The 20,606-nt window shown below is 37.9% G+C and overlaps 1 protein-coding gene across 1 annotated transcript in view; it reads right to left on the bottom strand.

Annotated features, from left to right (window-relative positions):
* The window catches only part of lrrk1 (leucine-rich repeat kinase 1), a 78,018-nt gene that overhangs the window by 5,007 nt on the left and 52,405 nt on the right, over nt 1–20,606 (bottom strand). Inside the window, exons 27-36 of the mRNA XM_063470517.1 lie at nt 19,314–19,517; nt 19,077–19,216; nt 16,949–17,086; nt 12,272–12,466; nt 11,151–11,302; nt 9,200–9,317; nt 8,607–8,723; nt 2,839–3,036; nt 2,519–2,733; nt 454–900 (exon numbers count right to left, since the gene is read on the bottom strand). Of these exons, the coding sequence (XP_063326587.1) occupies nt 454–900; nt 2,519–2,733; nt 2,839–3,036; nt 8,607–8,723; nt 9,200–9,317; nt 11,151–11,302; nt 12,272–12,466; nt 16,949–17,086; nt 19,077–19,216; nt 19,314–19,517 (1,924 nt within the window). The remainder of the gene's footprint in view (nt 1–453; nt 901–2,518; nt 2,734–2,838; nt 3,037–8,606; nt 8,724–9,199; nt 9,318–11,150; nt 11,303–12,271; nt 12,467–16,948; nt 17,087–19,076; nt 19,217–19,313; nt 19,518–20,606) is intronic.

The following is a 20,606-nucleotide window of genomic DNA, read 5'->3' as shown; positions in this document are numbered from 1 at the left end:
ACATAATCTAGCTTCCCCTTTCGGGGAGCAGTTAACATTGTCATTCAATATTCCCTCCTGAGTTAAGCTCGATCTTTTCTTGATGTATTTAAGTAATTTCAGAAGTTGGATGATTTTCTCTTTGACAAAAATTGAATTTTTTGTGCCACTTCTATACAACAATGTTTTATACTTTACACTAATTTATGTATTTACAGTAATTTATTTTTTTCAGTGTGTCGTTTGCATTTCTTTCATATACACTGCATGTACAATGTATTCAATGTATAACAACTAGCATATAGTTGCATGAAATTTCATAGTTGTTGAAATTATGTAAATAGGTTTTAAAATGTTCAATTTCAGTTTAATTTATTTACCCAATCAAAAATTAATTATTTTTATATTCACATGCATCTCCGAGTCTGTTTTTGTTTTGTTTTTTTGCTCTATTTGTATGCATTTTTTTCTTACCTGGGGATCCATAGAGATCCATTCACTTGCAGCACTGTGAAAGCTTGAAGATGAGGTGCGGTAGGGTTAATAGTTTCTGCAGATTCCAGACCATAACATTTGGAGGATGACTGGCGTTTGTGGTTCCTCCCTATCTCCTCCAGGTCTGCAGGCTGTAAGACACCACTGCAGCTGCCAAATGAGCTGTGGTCTATGCTGCTTGAAGAGTCTAACTCTACTGGCTCCAAGGAGCAAGCAGATGATATAGAACAGTAGTCTGTGAGTGAATCCTGGTGTTGGATCATCTGAGTACCTGCCTGCTCATTGAAGATCAATGTTACTTTTTCATTAGACCACTCTGGCTTCTCTTTTTGGTGTGTGGATTTGAGATCAGTCATTGCCACTGGTGTTAGCCCTGTGGGACGCTGCACAGTGAAGACACTCCGTAGAGGACTGCTATCCCCGCAGCTGAAAGCATGACATGATTTTAAAAGACAGCCACTCAAGGAGGGTTTGAGTTGTGACTTAAGAAAGCAACATGCCAAAAACAAAATACACCCATTTACATTTCAGAAAAAGGATATCATCACACACACACACACACACACACACACATACGATATCATAACATTTCTTGGTATCAAGAGCAAGAGTGAGAAATACAACGTCTACACAGAGATATTTAAACTGTACAGAACAAGCCTGGCTGATAGAAAGCAAAAGATTTCAAAGACTCTGGAAAGAAAACTAGTGAGAGATGTGTCTAAAGACCCAAGAAGAACTGCGAAGACACTAGCGAATGACTTAACCAAGCTGGGAATTATAGTCTGAAAGAAGCCAATCACTAGAACCCTGCACAGGAATACATACTCAAACAATGTACTTTGCACAGATGAGACTAAACTAGAGCTGCAACTGCCTTGTCAACATGGAAGGATTAAATATATATAGACCAAAATGTGAAAGTTACTGATGAAACACCTGGCCAATTCATGCCCTGGTGTTTCATGTCACCAGCCCCCCAACACCTTCCCACAGTCTAAAAGGCATGCACACCATTCTGATAAAATGCCAAGGGCGTGTACGCCATGCTATAGGTTGCTGGAGGTAGAACTGTTGATAATCATATGCTCAATGTTTCATTACTACAATGACAATGATTCTGAATGCCAGCACCACCAGCATATAACAGAGTCCTTAGGCTAATCCACTTTTCACTGGGAGATACTGATTTCACTACCACGTGATAGAACCTTGAAAATAGTATCACGAATTTCCTTTCATCATGGCAACGGAGGCGATCATCAGAGGTTCAAAATGGGTGGCGACAAGCAGCTCAGGTCTGGAGTGTCCAGTTAACACTAATCAGGGCTTTATGGATGACATAACAACACTGACCACAACACCATCAAATATCACACAGACCAGGATAAAGATCATTTCTGGAAAATCAAGAAGAATCTCCACCACCAAAGGATAGCTATCTAACGAATTAATACTGAACCAATACCAATGAAATCAGAGAAATCTGTCTTGGGAGATTAAGATGCAAAACAGATCAATCAAATTAAGCAGGATGCTGTTTGGGAATCCACTCTGATACATAAGCTATACTGTGAAGATAGTTTTTCAAAATGCTACATGTATAAAGCATAAAATATCCATATTGATATTTTAATCTGAAGCAAGCCTCCACTGATAGCTAGAAATTCCACAGTTCTGGTTAATTGGACACTGACCAAACCTATGAGTTTGAGGAGATTGTCCAACTGAGCTTTGTTCCCATTCCACAGTGGGACAGATACTTGCATGACTATAGGTATATTGTATGTACAGTCAGTCACACAAAAACTGACTATACAAACATAATACAAATAAAATTATTAGCTGTTGTTTGAATATAAAAACAACAGCTAAGAACAGTCTTGACCAGAGTTGCATAAGAATAGTAAGAGTATAATTGTACAAGTTCTCTACACTGCAAGATTATCTGTCACAGACGCATGTTTGTAGACACAGTTCTACAAAAGTACACCCTACAATGGAAAGCACCTTTGGCAGGCCTTGATACCAAAACCTCACTTACCAGTACTTGGCACAGAGCTCGTAGGAGGCAGCATGGTAGAGCAAGAGGGTGTTCGTGTAGTCATCCAAAGTCCAGACTGCTTCCTCTCCCCATAGACTAAAGCTGGTTTCCAAAGATATGACGGAAGATGGTGGGCTATAGGTCTCCAGCCTATAAACTGCCTGAAGACTCAGACAGTCTATAACTAGCAGGCCCGGGCCATTGGAGAACCATAACTGATAAACATACATGTATAGACATGGTTTGGCTGATGAGTTCATGTGTAGCCATTATATGACTCAAACATAACTTCATTGTCATGGTTAGTACTGTCTGTTCACCTGGGATCCACTGCCAACAAGAGCCATGGTCCTGATGGGATAAGGTCTCTGCCTGGGATCTGAATCCTTTAGACCAAACACTGTCTTATTTAGGGTGTGGGAGCAGATGTATGTCTCTCCTTCTAGTGGAAGGTCCTCCACTACGTTGTACACCGCCAACAGACCGTCTGACATCCCTGCAAACACTTTGTCCAGGCTCTTAATAGGAGGAGAAAAAAATCTTTTTACATTTACATTTAAATACTCGTTTCACTCTTCACTCTCTCTTTGTAAACCACCTTACCTCACTTACAAACCCGTCCACCTTACCATGGTGGAGAGGTTTGTTGTTGGGCGAAAAGCAAGGTGGTTATATAGTGTAGTGGTTCACACATGTGATTTAATGTATGAAAGGTCAGTTGTTTAAAACAGGATAAGAGACAAATCCTTAAGAGGGTTGTGCCAGAAAAGCACCAGGTTTAAAAAAATATGTAACTGTATTTTTGTATTATGTTAAAATCTGAAAAAATAAAAGATAAGGCAAGATCAGTTCTAAAAACATGCAAAGCCACTATTGGGGGGTGGGGATAATCATGTAAAATCAAACATCGTTAAAAAAGTATTATTCAGTGCCTGACTTTTACAGTCATTCACTTGTTTTACACCAGTTACTGCGCAATATTTCTTACATTGTGATATCTTGGTTTGTTTTTTTCGTATGTCAAAGATGTTTCAGATTCTCAAACAAGTTGTTATATTTGACAAAGAAGAAAAAGCTATGTGGGGCCATTTCAACAAAGAATACAAGTTAATATGTATGTGAAAAAGTAATCGGCCCTAATAACTTGCTGTGTCCCTCTTAGCAGCAAGAACTGCTATCAAGCATTGGCGATAACTGGGTCAGAATTCCTCCACAGCAATATACAAGTTTCAATACCAGTCCTCTTTGAGGGATTGTTTAATTCAGCGACACTGGAGGGTTCTCGAACATGACTGACCTGTTTAAAGTCATTTCAATTTGATTTAAATTTGGACTTTGACTAGGCCACTTCAAAACTAAGAGTATGTGACATTATTATCCTATTCATAATGGGGTTAATGGGATGTTCTCCAGAGCCATGCTATAGGGTTCCAAACCCTCCAGGATGTAAGGGAGAATGCCTGACAACTCCACCTTAGACCATGGAGCCGGCTCAGCACAGCACAAGAAGAACATAAGCCTGCTCACTTGTTGGTCTACCACCTGCATTAGGTGCTATAGGGGTTGGTGGCTTATGGATTGGGTGATGTAGAGACCAGGATGGTCCAATCTCGGAATGTTACCTCTCTATAGTCAGGCTCATGTCAAGCCACAGTTTGGATTTTGAAACCAGTCTTATGGAGAGGGACTGGAGTCCAATCTAGAGTTACCTTCAGTGAGAGGCATTGTGGACAGGGCAGGGCATACTTGTATCCCTCTAGTTCGGTATCTGTATGTTGGAGGTGTTCTGGGTTTGTTTTTTTTAATTAAGTATTGCTTTTCTGCATCTTCAGATTGGGGAAGGAATCTCAATTGTTGTTTCTACTTAAGTTCCAAACAGTGGTTCAGAGAACCAGTAACTGACTAGTGGTGCCTTTTTTTGAGCAATTACAGGGGGGCTTTGCTTATGTTAATGTTTGGGACTTGCTTGTTTCATATCTTTGTCCTGGTGCATAACCCAAAAGTGCTTTACCTTCAGAGCACAAACACATGGCTTGACGTTACACTTGAGGATTTTATGGTAGCGAGCAGAATTCATGTGTCCATCAATGACAGCAAGCCATCCAGGTCCTGAAGCAGTAAAGCTTCATCATTTATAAAATAGTGTATTAGTTTCACACCATGTGTAATGGGATGAAATCCTTCCAAAAGGGTTTTTTTGTCTCATCAGTCCACAGACTATTCAATAATTTTTTTATATAGAACCAAATCACAACAACTGTCACCTCAAGGTACTTTATATAGGATGGTAAAGACTATACAATAATAGACACGAAACCCCAACAATTGATGACCTCCTATGAGGCAACCCTTGGTGACAACAGGAAGAAAAAAAACTCCCTTCTAACAGGGAAAAAAAACCTCTGGCAGAACCATACTCAGGAAGGAGCAACCATCTGTCATGAGTGGATAAGGGTGAGGGAAGGGAGACCGAACAAGAGACACATTGCCAAAGAGAGGCAGAGATTGATGCTAACTAATGATTAAATGCAAAGTAGTGTATACACACAGAGAGTGAAGAAATATTTTTCTTCTTTGAATGATGGATCTGGATAATGGGGCTATGGTTTATTGGAGTTCCAAAGTCTTAGAAAAAGCTTTGTAACCCTTTCAAGACCCTTTCAACTACTTCACTTTGTCAGAGAGGTTCTATTCAGGTGATTTCTTGATTCAAAAGGTCTAGCAATAATCAGCCCTTTTTGAAACTGAACTATGGTTTCAGATGCGTTTTCACAACTGAAAATACAATGTTTTGTTTTTGTTTGTTGTTGACTGTGCATTAGGAAGCACATCTACATATCACATCTACTTGAACATTGGGAATATACCAGACTATTCCATGTGCTATTCTCACATAAGAGCTGCCAGACTAATGACCGCTTTGGTGTGATCTGACTGGATTGGACATTTGCATGTGTGAAAAAGGTGATAGAATAATTATGGTCTGGGCTCTTTGCTCCTGTTGCAGCGCATAGTGGTTTGTTTAAATATGCAAAACATGCAAACATTCTGAGCCTCGCCACTCGCAAGAGGTTTCCATTGCTTCGATATACTTGGTGAAAACCTTCAGGGTGAGTGCCAGTCTAAATGACACCCATAGCCACTGAAACTGGATGGTCACAGCCCTGTACTGCCCCCCTAGAGACCTGAAGAATAAGCTCTGTAACAACATTATCTCCTCCCAAACCGTAAGACTGGGAGTTTCCGTATCCAGCAGTTGGCTCACGTCCTCAAACAGCTCAGCATGGTAGGCTGAAAGCAGGGTGACCACATAGACCTCAGTCAAATTAATGTGGTTACTCAGTCAACTCTTCTATATATTATTATAATTATTATGAACATTAAGTGCAATAGTTATTCCTGAAACCAGAAAAACCCGCGTTCATGGATTACATTACGGCATCATTAGTGTTCACGAATGATCTTCACGATGAAGAAACTGAAAATGTGTCCTTGCAGTGATTTGTCTGTCTTGAACAGAGGTGGTGGTAGTGGAGCTTTACTAGTCACACCAGAGGGTGCATCCCTTAGTGAGATACCAAGTGAGGTTTGAAAGAGAATTGCTGAGATGTATTTAGACTCTCTCTCCTATCAGTCTTTCTGAATTCAGTAATTACTTCCTCTACACCATAAATGTCTCTACTAGACCCCATTCCTACTCTAATGCTTAAAGAAGTCCTATCATTAACTAGTCCTTCAATCTTAATATCTATCTTTAAAGAGCTTTTAAGATGCTGGTTATTTAACCATTACTTTTAGGGATATTCAATCTGCTGGATTGTCTCAGATTTGCATAAACAAATTTATGGTAGAAAATTTGAACATACAGCGAGCGATGTACATTATATCAAAAAGTTTTCAAGATATATATTTTGTAAAAATGTTACATTATCCACTTTCAGTCCTTTATTTTGCACATTGAAATCTGAGGCATCATGTTTATACATGAATATCTCAAAGACTATTAAAGCCTGAAATTTTCACTGGTCTTTCTCACCATCAAAATTAATCAGGATCTGTAATTTGTGTGTAAATTGGGATCATTAGTTAGAAAAAATGTGTTGGCTAATTAAAATATGAAAACTATATAAAAGTATGCAGATTGGAGGTGGTCGTGCAGGAAATGTTCTGTATTGATCAATACCCAACTTTGCTTTGATTTCAAAAATGACTCAAAAGTCATTTTAAAACATCTAACTGAACTTCTGCAGAGAAATTGTTTATTTGAAGAATTTCTGTTGCCTTTCTGAGTTCATCGCAGTACAGCACTAGCAAATGTTACTAATGACCTTTTTATGGCCTCTCCCAGTAGACTAATTTCTATGCTTGACCTGTTAGAATGTAAGTGCAGCATTCAATACCGCTGACCACAAGATTTTACTGCACAGTAAGTTCGTCCATTTACTACTTCGAGGCTGGACTACTGTGATTTATTGTTGTCATGTTCCTTAAAAAGCCTTGAGTTGACCATGAATGCTGGAGCAATAGCACTGATAGGGATTACTATGTATCTTCCTTATTCACTGGCTTTTCACTCTTTACTGGCCACGTGTTAAATCCAGAACTGAATTTAATATCTTTCTCCTTACATACAGTGTCTTGAATAATCAGGTCCCATCATATCTTAAAGATCTAATAGTACCACATTGTTCTGATAGACCTCTTCACTCTCAAACGGATAGCTTACTTATGGTTCCTAGAGTTTCTAAAAGTTGAATGGTAGGCAGAGCCTTTATCCTACAGCCCCCTCCTTCTGTGGGAGACAGACACCCTATCTACTTTTAAGACCAGGCTTGAAACATTCCTTTTTGATAAAGCATATAGTTTGTTCAGGGTCACCTGATCCAGCCCTATCTGTTAGTTATGTTGCAATAGCCATAGACTGTTGGGGGCGTTCCTAGAAATGGATTCTAAACACTTTTGTCTTGTCTACCTCTGTTCTCTTCTCTTTCCCCTCATCCCCATGACATTTACCCCATAGTCTCATCAGACTGCCTCTCCCTGAGTCAGTTTCTGCCAGAGGTTTCTTCCTGTTAAAAAGGGGCTTTTCCTTCCCAGTGTCACTAAGTCCTTGTTTACAGTGGGTCATCTGATTGTTGTGGTTTTTTCACTGATATTTTAGGATCTTTACCCTACAATATAAAGGACCTTGAGGTTACAGTTGTTGTCATGTGGCACTATACAAATAAAACTCAATGATTCAATGTACTATTTTTTAATGACTGAGCAATGACAACTGAATGGTAACTAAATTACAGACAAACAAAAAAATGTAACACCACATAGTAAAAGGCTTTTCGCATATTACTCTGAAAACAAATCTTTGTATGCTGTTGCAAAAACAATAAAAATATTGTTTAAAAAAAAAACCATTTCTACCGTTATTAAGCCATCCTTCTCAAACGCATTTGAGGTAACAATAGGTCAGTACGTAAAGCTCTTGTATTACAAGCTCACGGTTGCTTAGGCTTCAAGTCTCATTTTGTCTTCTACTAATGATCTTTCAAAATGCAGCCTACCTATGCGAAACACTGTATTTTAAGGCCTGGTGTAAAGAGGCAGATAAAACTTGAGTTGCTACGCTGCTAACTGTGATCCTAACTCGATCCTTTGTGTGTTGACACCATGTAAAGCCAAATATGTGTAACACTTGTTTCCTTTGCTGTCAAGTGCATGTGACACAAATGCTATAGATACAACCTGCTGACATATCAGCAACATTCATTTTAAGATGTTAGGTTTCAGACTGAAGCCCGTATGTAAAATCAGATTTATGACTTCAAATCACATCTTTTTTCCTGTTTTAACTATATGCTATTAGTTGAACTAATTTTAACAAACAGCGCACACGTATGTGCACTACACTTTATTTCAAGCATTTATTCCAGTTGACACAAGACAGTTTACTGATGTTCCTCAAAGGATTTCTAGCTCATAAAATCTACTGATACTGGGCAACATTATTACAAACCCACAGTACTGAGTAACACAATAACACAGGTTTGAGTAAAACATGTTTGCTTAAACATATGCTGATATATGACCTGACCTGCTCTCTTGCTGAAACAGGAAACAAACAAGTGATGATGGCGGGACAGGAGAACTGCTTCTGGGGTTGACTGAGTGGACACATGTCCTTCAGACTGTAGATGAACACCTCCTGTTCCTGTCACAGAAACATTAAATTAAAGAATGAGTTTTTTCTAGTTTTGGATTTAGAGACAACTATGTTGTCCCCAAGCTGTGGCAACAGTGGAGGGTAGCCAATGTATGATTTGATATTGTTTTCCTATCCTGGGAAACTAATACTTTCCCTCCAACACTGGTTTGACACTCATTAAAAGACTGTAGCAGTCTCACTGTCCTTATGTCCTCATGTCCCTAAAAGGGTTTTTCACGAAATCCTCTTTTCACATTAAAAAAAATGTCAAAAGCAGGTAAATTCTGAAGATACCTAGATGTAAAAGTAAGCTTCCCAGTGAAGATGGTAAAAAAAATAAGATTGCATGATTGTTTGATTGCTGTTCATAGACAAAAAAATTATCAGTAAATAAATGAGTCACTAAATGTTCTTTTTCCTTTCTTTGAATCTGCATTTAAAAAGAAGCTGTATCAAGCTGAATGTGATTTCAGGATGTGTACCTCAGTCGCCATCCATAGAGTGTTCCCCATCTTCATCTGACAGCTAATCCTGCTACCTGGACAGGCCATCCTCTTCACCTCCACCTGACCCTTGTTAACATTCACCACACTGTAGTTCCTGCACAATACACAGTTCTTTGCTGAAAACATTTAGAACCACTGAGTTGGAAGTTAAAACAAAATAAGCAATATTTTGTACAGTAATGTTTTTATACAGTAATGAGTAGAGGCAATTTTTTGGAAGACGATGTCACAGGGTTAGTTAATTAGTACATGTGTGATGGATAACTTGAGAAATTGGCATGAAGTATTACAAAAATGTTCTTACATTCTATTTTTTTTTACTATTGTTTATTAATGTTTTATAAATATAGTTTTAGTTTATTACAGTTTATATACGCTATATTATAGTATTTTTATTATATTGTATATATTTTTAATTACACACCAATAAGCAATTTCACAATTTTAGCATTAATATATCTTATACAAAAAGTTGCCTATATAAGGTGCAATTGTGGACACTACCAGTGCTGCTGGTATGTTTGCACTGTTCCCTGGTAAGTGTTTTTCTGACCACTTGCACATACACTATGCTGCCAAAAGTATTTGCTCGTCTGCCTTCGCATGCATATGAACCATCTATAGGGTTTAATATGATGTCCCCCAACCATGTGCTGCGATAACAGCGTCAGCTCTTCTGGCAAGGCTTTCCAAAAGGTTTAGGAGTGTGTTTATGGGAATGTTTGACCATTCATCCACAAGTCCATTTGTGACACTGATGCTGGATAAGAAGGCTTGGCTTGCAGACTCTGCTCTAATTCATTCCAAAGGTGTTCTGTCGGGTTGCGATCAGGACTCTGTGCAGGCCAGTCAAGTTCTTCCACACCAAATTCGGTCATCCATGTCTAATATGAACCTTACTTTGGTGTACTACTTTGCGATCATGTTGGAACAGGAAGGGGCCATCCTCAAACTGTTCCATAAAGTTGGGAGGACAAAATTGTCTTGGTATGCTAAAGCATTAGGGGATCTGCAGTTTATTGGCAGTTTGCAACCAGGTACACTCTTTCCTCAGGAGCTGGTTAACCAGTTAGTGTGAGTGGTCAAAGAAAAATAAGAAAAGAATATGCGAGTTAAATGGCACTGGAAGAGTTGGGGGAGGGGAGGTAACATGGTCTTGACACAGAAAAGGAGTTAAAAGAGGGAAAAAGTGTATAGGAGTCAGCAGCAATTAACAGTATTTGTTTAAAAGCAAGGAAGCAGCTTTTACAACACAGAGATCAACCTGGAGTCCTGCTGCCACAAACAACTAGAGCCATTATGTCATGCATCTGGGAGTTATTTCAGTCAGCTGTGTTAAATATGTTGTGTTAAATATAGTTAGCGCCATACATTTTTGGACAATAAAACGTTTTTTGTACATAACAACAGTAAATTTTAAATCAAACCAGAAATGTGTAATTGGCACACAGATTTTCAGCTTTATTTTTAAGGGTTTAGTAAAACATTTAACTTCATTTTTAGAGGCTCTAAGGTAACTGGACAATAGACTAATAATCCATTTCATGGTTTGATAAGGCTTTTTCAGCTGTTATTTCATGACAGACTGCAGAATTGATTCCAAGTGTTGAACTTCCATTTGGTAGTTCACTGGAACTTGCAAAATGATGTCCAAAGAAATGCTGATGTAAGTGAAAGAGACTGTCATTGGGGGGGGGGAAACCCAAATAAACCCCATCAGAGAAATAGAAAAAACTTTTGGAGTGGTCAAATCAAGTAAATAATCAAGTCAATCCTAAATAAACAGGAATGCAAAACCAGCTCAACAACACTAAAAGACTTGAACTACAGAAGACAACTAAAACATGGAGGTAGGTGTATTGTGGGGCTCATTATTGTGTATAAGAGGCAAATAAATCACAGTACAAAGAGAAATGGTCACACAAACCTGTCCTCCTTATCTTCATTCCAGAACACAGCACTATATCCTTGGAGCTGGGACAGGAAGAGCTGAGAGTTGACGTCACAGGGCAATATATACCTGAGGCAGGCGAAGCTAGGCTCCTTCATCTGCCTCACACAATGCATTGCCACTGGCCTCTGCAGCACAAATGCAGAGACAGACAGTTCAGCTTAAAGTCATTCATAGAACAATGACTTTTATTAAAATTGGCGAAATCTTTATCCTAAAATGTTGTTTTATGTTTTTTTTATCCTTAAAATATGACTGTGACTACACATACATTGGCATTTGTGATTGAAAATATAAATGTTGAAGATATATATGCATTTGTAGTGCTCATTATTTCATCCATCCATCCATCTCCACTTATCCTTTTCCGGGTCACAGGGGGTAGCTGGAGCCTATCCCAGCTGTCTTAGGGCAAGAGGCAGGGTACACCCTGGACAGGTCGCCAGTCTGTCGCAGGGCTAACTGATAGATAGAGAAAACTATTCGCACTCACATAATGAAGTTGGTCTATAATGTATATTTTGACATTATAGTCAAAACATTTATTGGGATTGATTGTTTTATCATCTGCATTCTATGCTATCCATATATCCATGGAAATATTTAATTTTCAGTTAAGAAATATTTTAGCATTATTATATTGAGTTACAGTTGCCACTATGATGCCATGACCATGATCTATAAATCTTAAGTCTTAGACTATTCTTGTTCAGTCCTTTTTTCTTTTTTTTTTTAACTTTCCTGCACTTTTGAAAATATGGGAAAGTGAAAATGGACTGGGTGAGCTGGAGCAGTTGTTCTTATCTTAAGAGTAAACCGCAACGGCTTAATAACATTGAGAACTGGGCAGTATAGGAAAAACATCTTGTTTTCTACATGTTCCTAAGAGACACTATGTGATTTTATTTTAGAATTTAGAAGTAAAATGAGAGGGGAATGTAACCCCTCTTTAGACTAATTCTTAGAATTTCTTCCAAATTTGAAGTTATAAGTCTCTAGCTCCACCACTACTTTGACACAAGTAATAAAGTGTAGTACACTTTCCTTACATCACACAACAAAAATTTGCTCATTGTGTCAGCAAAAAAACAGCTCACCTTCTCAGGTTTAGTGTCCCAGCATTCAGTCATCAGGTTGTGCAGGCAGTAGAACTGAACCTCTTGTGGACTACCCAGCACTGGTCGAATACCTTTTGAGAGCTTCTTTGCTATCTCAAGCTGGTGGTGTCCCAGTGCTGGCCTTCGCCCAGACAGGAGCTCATACATCACCATGCCATAGGAGAACATGTCCACCTTTAAGAGTTGTTCCCAAAAAAGGAACATTAAGGTCAGTTGATAAAGGTCAAGTGTCAGAGTTACATCTGAGGAGGTTATTAAGACCTCCTGATGAATTTGTAAATAAAACTTTAATAAAGAAAACTTTAAATTTCATTTGGAGTGAAAAGAAGTTATGAAAGTAAAACCAACGGCCATTTGTGCCATTTAGATGAAAGGTACCCAGTGAATTCCTGCCTCTGAATGTTCATTTCTTGGATAATAACTCATGACCACAGCCCATTTATGAATTTGCATAATAAAAAAATAAGTCAAACAATAATACAATGCAGAAATTATTTAGTGCTATATAAATAAAAGTGAATTGAATTCTTTCAGTAGGACACTGGGACTGTGGTGAGTGGAACACAGCAGATAGAGCTGTGAAGACAGATGTGAAGGTGAATAAATGCACTTATCTGATTTTATTGCACTACAAATTTCCTAAAGTAAAAAAAGAATAAAGTACAATTCCTTAAAAAGGAAAAAAAAGTAGATATTCTGTATATATTCTGAAGTATATATTTTGCCAATATTGTTCTTTTGGAATGTAATTTAAACATTTTTAGTGCTGTAAACAGGAAGTGCAAAGTGCATTCTTTTGTTATTTGTATCACATAATTATTTTTGTGATCAGAAAAGGGGGGAGGGGGAGCGCTACATGGCTTTATAGCCTTATTCAATTGGTGCTCATCAGTAGGGCAAACACAAGAGTAATATTTTTTTTTTTTTTAAAAAGGTGTCGGTGAGGTGCTCTATTTGGGTTAAAATCATGTAATAATTTTATTCTTAGAGCAATTCAGCAAGCAGACCAGCATGCGTTGGTCTGATGAAGACCTGGAGTCGTTGTCTGTTGTTCTGCTTGCTGAATTGTTCCAAGAATTTATTCTTGGAAGAAGAAATTGACATAATTTAATTTCTTGTTTTTTTTTTTAAATTTCTATTTCTTCTAATTCTCTATTTTTAATTTTTTTTCATCTTAAAGTGCTTTATAAATAAAGGTGGTATGATAGAATTTATCCTGGAATTCAACAAAGTGACTAATTTTTATAATTTTTTATTTATGTGAATATAGTACATGTGTAGCATTCATCCCATTCTTAAGTGAAATTAATTGGATAAGTATTAATACGTTTTTAAAATTTTAGATTTTTGTTTTAACAATATAAAATAGCTCTATAAAGCAACACTTTGACCTTCAGATTAATCTACTGACCTTGAACGAGAGGTCAGAGGTTGAATATATCACAATATTTTAATTCTTAATAAAGTACTTTTTATATGTTGACAATAAACACCACACTTTTAAGAATTATAGTTTCTACGTTAAAGACCTTGATAAGCCAAATTTGGATGGATTGTTGACATGAGCCATCATGTTTACAGACACAGTGACACTCACCGAAATGCTACTAAAAACATAGCCTCCATGCCAGAGGTAAATAAACATAATCAAAAACTGAATTTAATGCCGCAGAGCACAGAAAAGATATTTGACTGACTTAGTACTCTTTGGAGGATGGGCTGCAGAACAAAGATGGAGGGTTACACATATTTTCGTCTGGTTTCTGAAGTATTCCTAGGGATCAGTAAATGAGTAAGGCCTAGTAAAGCTTTTTAATTTTTTTATTAGAAAGTTATTCAGACTTTCTTGTTCTGGTCTCCCTAATTTGACCATTCGACGTATTATTTTTTATATCTTTGTAAAAACTGAGTATCTGTCTTTTTTTCCTAACGAGCTGCAGTCTGATTGGTGGTTATGGTCCCAGCACAGTGCTTGAGGTTTGTTTCCAACCTGTTTGTTATTAGACTACATTTTTCCAGGTCCTCTTACTGTGCCATAGCTGGGATCCATTTATGGATATTTTCTCCATGGCAGTTCTCATCTCATAGAGATGACCCTTAGGAGTCTGGCCATCATCCATTTGCACTACATTGCAGTACTCTGTTTCAGCATTGTGTAAGTTCTAGATACTCCTGTTGGCTCCAGGGTGTGATGCTCAATATTAGCACATGCTGAGCAGGAACACATGCTGAGTTCCTGACCTTTAACCAGGATTCACTGCTGTACTGGAGGGCACTTACAACACAAGCTCTGTAGACCTGGATCTTCAATGTCTGCCTTGACAATGGTGTTAGCCACCTTTCCAATTTAATTATTGAGCATGGTGTCAAGAAAGAAATCGGAAACAGTTCACCCCAGGTACACAGTCATAATGATGCTGAGTAGCTTCAGCAGGCAATCCATCTTGCAGATCAAAGGCCTTTGTGAAGTCTGTATTGAGCATCTTGATTTCTCTTACACCTGCCTGAGTAAGAAAACCATATAGATGTTGGAATACACACCCTGCTATTCTAGGTAATCTCTCTTTGCTAGCAATTGGAGCCTCTTCCTCAGGGGCTCATTTATCAAGTCAGCCTCTTCAGATTGACAATAATATCCTGTGTCAGTGTGTCTAGTACTTAGATTTGATACACCAGAACTAACCTAATCATTACATAACACCATTTTTGATTTGAGATTTCTGTGCTTTGGTTTTTGTAAAAAATAAATAAATAATTTAACTTGTAAATGGCAGGACTGATAGAAGGCAGGAATTCCTGCTTTCTTTTTAGTTGGTAAAATAAATGTTGAACAGATCACCAATTGTCTAAGGAAATAAAGTACTGAAGGTGCTCTTGACATGAAATTCTCACCAGATGTCGATAACAACCCATCCAATCCACACATGCAAAGAAATCAAACCATGCATGTCCATAAATTATGTTTAATAATGAGAAATGACACAGGACTTACTGAAATGTATTTAATACTTTGTACAAAAGCCTTTATTGGTGATGACAGCTTCAAGATGCCTCCTGTATGAATCTAAACTAATTTTCTCTCTGAAACCAAATGGGAGTTTTGTTGGCTCTGTGTTTGGGATCATTGTCTTGCTGAAAAGTCCACTCTTGTTTCATCTTCATTATCCTGGTAGATTTTTATCAAGAGTGTCTTAGTACATTTTTCAAGCCATCCTTCCTTCCTTCAGTTATATGAAGTGAGCCAGTGGCGTATGCTGAAAAATAGCCCGACACCATGACGTTTCCACCTCCTATTGGTATGTTTTTTAGGGTGATATACAGTGCCTTGTGACCTCCAAACATGGTGTGTATCACGGTATCCAAACAGTTCAATTTTATTTTGATCTGACCAGACTATATCTCCCAGTCACTGACTTGTCTAAATGTTGTTACTGATCTGGTTACAATTTCATGTCAATAACACCTTTAGAAATATATTTACTTGGAAAAGTAGTGACACATTCAATACACATTTTACCTCCTGTATGTGAATAACTTCTAACATTTTTCCTCTTCTTCGGTGGCTAATTAGTCTCTCTGTCGTAGACAGACCGTTCCTACCTCATAACAACCAGCTCAAATGTTTTCAATTCAGCCGTAATTAAGCATTTCTTACCATTCCTGAAATATTTGGCATTTTCGGGTGATGAAGTGTCATTTCATATGAATAGAGAGCGTGCTCTTACCTCACCCCTGTATGTTGGAGGTCACAGGTTTAAGCAATTCTATTAGGTACAGTGTAGCTGGTATCACAGGTACAGTACACTTGTGGCCTATTAATATAGTTGCTCGTGTGTTTTTGAGCCATCTCACTTTAACAGGTTTACCTCCAACTTTTTAAATGCACCATGGGCAAGGTACAGAGTCCACCAATAGCAACAAACCTTCCACAATTTATTTAGAAATTGCACTGTCTAGTTAATTTATGCTTATAAAAAATAATTCAAAAGTTTTATTAAGTTATACAGAATGTATAATTAATCTGGAGTTTAGTTTGGCCGTCTCCAGTTTGACTTTTTTAAAATCAAGGTCAAGGGTGTGCAGCCTAAGAACAGAAGAGCAAAATGTCAGTCACAAGGTAACGACATCATAATCTAAATACGACTTTCATTCACTAATTAAATAGCATGCTATATTAAATAAGACTTGGAACAAGAAATCAAAATAAATCCAGAAGTAAATGATTTTCAGAGGAACTACATCAATAAATAATGGACACCCCTCAACCTCCTAGTGCTTTAAATTTGAAAATCCTAGGTTATTTTCGGAAAAGTTGAAATCTCACCTCTCATATTGTTGTCAGACGATAACCACTTGGATTAGAAATAGCATTTCAACTAATGTTTTCCGTGTTAACTCTCCACTTAGATTTTTTCTACTTGCAAAGCCTGCTCAAACATGATTGGTCAGTGCTACGTATAGGTGCTGTGTACAGGTCATACACGTATATGTGGAAATTCAGGATATCAACATATCCATTTATATAGAGATGATATGTTTATTCTCGTCATTGAAAAAAAAAAAGGTCTAAAAAAACAAAAAACAAAACTACACAACATTCCAAAAAATGTTACAAACTTTTCTAATGTGGGTTAAAAAAAAAAAAAAAGCAGATACCTTCTCATCATACACAATGCCTGGTCGGATCTCAGGAGCCTGGTAGCCCGGTGTGCCTTCAACTCCCAAAGCCCCCTCATGGAAGGATTGTCGAGAGATCCCATAGTCAGACAGTTTAACATTGACCGTGTCCTGCACCTGGAAGAAGTTATCAGTGAATTAAAAAGCCAAATGAAATGACAGAAACAGGCTCTCTTTTTTGTTTTGGTTTTTTAACATGAAATTACTGTTTTGCTTTCTATTTACAGTATTTTTATTAAAGGGACAGCAAATAAATTAGCTCAGAATTTTCACTTTCAAAAATAGGTGTATCAAAAATAATTGTCTGATTTCAAAATCCTACATATTTTTAAAGTAATGGACATAGAAGCTTGCAGTTAAAATTTTAAAATACATGGCTGAATATAAAGTTTTACATACAATACACACAATGTTCACAGGCTCATGACATACGCTGTCCTACACCAGCCACTGCTGTTGTTATAAAACTGACCCACAACTAGGGCTGGGACGACGCACACGTAAAATACATCGACGTAAAAAAATGTGCATTGATGCGTTGTCACTTTCAAAACAGACATGGCGGCAGCGAGAAGCGGCAACATGAGTGAGGCAGCCGCAGTCGACTTAAATCACTCCACCCGAACACGCAGTTCTACAGTATGGAGATATTTTAACAGAAAAGGACGTGATTCAGTCGTTTGCCGGCTCTGTAAGGTGGAAATGGCCTATCATAAAAGCACGACGGCTATGTAAAGTTTGTTTTGTTTTGTGAATGAAGAGCACTTTTTTTGCAGAAAGCAAAGTGAATGTTACATTTTGTTTGTTTAAAGACACCATTGCTGCTATTTATTTAAAATGTTTTGTTAACTTTTCCTTAATTTTATATATGTTTGCACATTTCATTTCTTGTTAAATGCTATCTCTAATATAAGATTGTACTACTACTACAACTTTATTTTGCAATTTTTTTATTAAAAGGTGTTCAAATGGAAAACTTTGTGTTTTTCACTGAGATACATAAATTAGTAAATGTGAAATTGCTATACAAATGGTAAATGGCCTGTATTTGTATAGCGCCTTACTAGTCCCTAAGGACCCCAAAGCGCTTTACACATCCAGTCATCCACCCATTCACACACTACTTTGTAGCCACAGCCGCCCTGTGGTGCACTGACAGAGGTGAGGCTGCCGGACACTGGCGCCACCGGGCCCACTGACCACAACCAGTAGGCAATGGGTGAAGTGTCTTGCCCAAGGACACAACGACCGAGACTGTCGGAGCCAGGGCTCGAACCAGCAACCTTCCAATTACAAGGCGAACTCCCAACTCTTGAGCCACGATCGCCCCCATACAAGTCAAATAATGGGGAAATAATCGAATCAAATCAAAATAGAATTGGATTGAAAAATTAATCGTTAGATTCATCGATGCATCGAAAAAATAATCGCTAGATTCATCGATTAGGAAAATAATCATTTTGCCCAGCCCTACCCACAACCATGTCAAGCTCACTAATCCCTCTTTCTAACAGTCCATGTTACGATCGTTACCTGTGAATAGTTGCAGAATTACAGCTTGTCGAAACTGGATGATTGGCTAATTCAATCTCGTGGATCTGCGGCTTCCCACCCTCATTATTAAGTAAATTTCATGACACATACACAGACGCACACTCACCACAAGAAGTTGTTGATTTGTGTGTCGGTGCATTTTCATGTTTTAGTGTTCTGGGTGTGGAATGTTTTTTAAGCTTTTTTCTTACAGGTGCAGTAGTTGGTGATATGTCGTACTTTTCCATTTTTATGCTATCCTTTTATAATGTTTTCGCCGTCCTTCCTTTTTTTCTTTTTCTCCTGCCTGTCAGCTTAGACATTGTCACACAACACATATAATGTAATAGCTGAAATAACACTAAAAGAAATGAATAAATACACAGATAAAAGAAACACATAAACAAGAGGAGCCTTTATAGAATTTATAGAGCTTATCTTAATTCTGATTGTAAAAGCTGCCAGACAGGACAGGATTTTTAAAAAATGATAAAAAGAAAAAGATTTATTGGATGAATCTTTTTGATACACCATGTAAATTAGAATGCCTTCAAAAACACAACATTTTACAGACCTCCAGAGACCACACCAGAATGTTATCAGATTTGAGGTCACAGAAGATGATGCTCTTTCTGTGAAGGTATCCCAGTCCTGCTGCAATCTGAGAGGCTACTTTGAAGGTTAGCATGTGGCCAAGCGGCATGTACTTGGAGCCTAGAAAGACAAGACATATTTTCATATCTCAGTAATATAGAGCAAGTTTTAAAATCAACTTCAAATGGCAAATCAGAAGGTGAAGATCACTATGTACTTTTGCCTTTGTGCTTTTCCTCCAACACTGTGTTGAGGCTACCCAAGGGGGCTAACTGTAGAGCGAAGCAGAGTGGATGAATGCTGATGCCCACTAGCGAGACAATGCAGGGATGCTGGAGAGAGTGCAACGTACTGGATTCCTGGCGAAACTCAGCAAAACTCCGACAGGCATTTGCAGACTGGAGGTGTTTCACCATGGTGTCTAAGACAATGAAGAGAGAAAGACAAGGGACCATCAAAGTTAAAAAAGAAAAAGAAAAAAAAGAACCCTGGTTACACAAATGCTCTAACTATTGTGTGTATATATATATATATATATATATATATATATATATATATATATACACACACACATACATACACATATACATATATATACACATATATATATATATATATATACACATATACATACATATATATACACATATACATACATATATACACATATATATACACACACATACATACACACATACATACACACATACTTTTTTTTTTTTTAAACAAACCTCAAATAAACATGTTATGGAAGACAAATATGCAGAACTCTCCCAAATATCCTTTTTTCCCCCTGGCAATTTACATTTTGTCAAGTGACTAAATAGTTCGGTAAAATAGAGAAAGCCAATATCCAGCTGAAGGTGTTGAGTGTGAGAGCAGCTGATCGTGGCTAGCAAGGAAACCTGGTCCCTCCGTGGCCGATTACCCAGACTACGTGAAGTACCCTCTAAAGGTCTACTATGAGATGTGAATCCCTACCATCCCGACCATCACTGAAACCAACCAGCTGATCTACACCATGGTAGATCATGGTAGTGATCACTGAAATGCTTGGCTCCACCAAGAGCAGTACCCTCCATCTAGAACACCTAACTGAAGGCTGGACAGTTTCTTCTTCCCCAAGGATCCCCAAAAGGGACTGGTACCATCTAATTACTGGAAAATAACCTGCCTCAGCACAACATGAAAACTCCTGTTAGACATCATAAGGGTTAAGATGAACAAGCATGGCTCAATACATGAACGGGGCCCAGAAGAAAATTGGCATAAAGACCAGAGGGGGGAAATGCCAGCTACTGGTAGATAGAGCAGTCATTTTCAATGGTAGAGCCATGAGTGAATGAAAGAAAGCCTATAACTCAGTGCCTCACACATGGATCCTGGAATGCTAAGAACTGTACAAGATCAACAGAATCGTAAGAGCCTTCATCAAGAACTCAATGGGGATGTGGCAAACAACACTGTACACTAGAGCAAGATTTTCCAAAAACATGGCATGTCCCCAGTG

The sequence above is a fragment of the Pelmatolapia mariae genome, linkage group LG1 (genome assembly GCF_036321145.2).
Source record: "Pelmatolapia mariae isolate MD_Pm_ZW linkage group LG1, Pm_UMD_F_2, whole genome shotgun sequence".
Lineage (NCBI taxonomy): Eukaryota > Metazoa > Chordata > Actinopteri > Cichliformes > Cichlidae > Pelmatolapia > Pelmatolapia mariae.
Note: the sequence above shows the minus strand (reverse complement) of the source record. Positions and strands in the feature narration are given on the sequence as shown.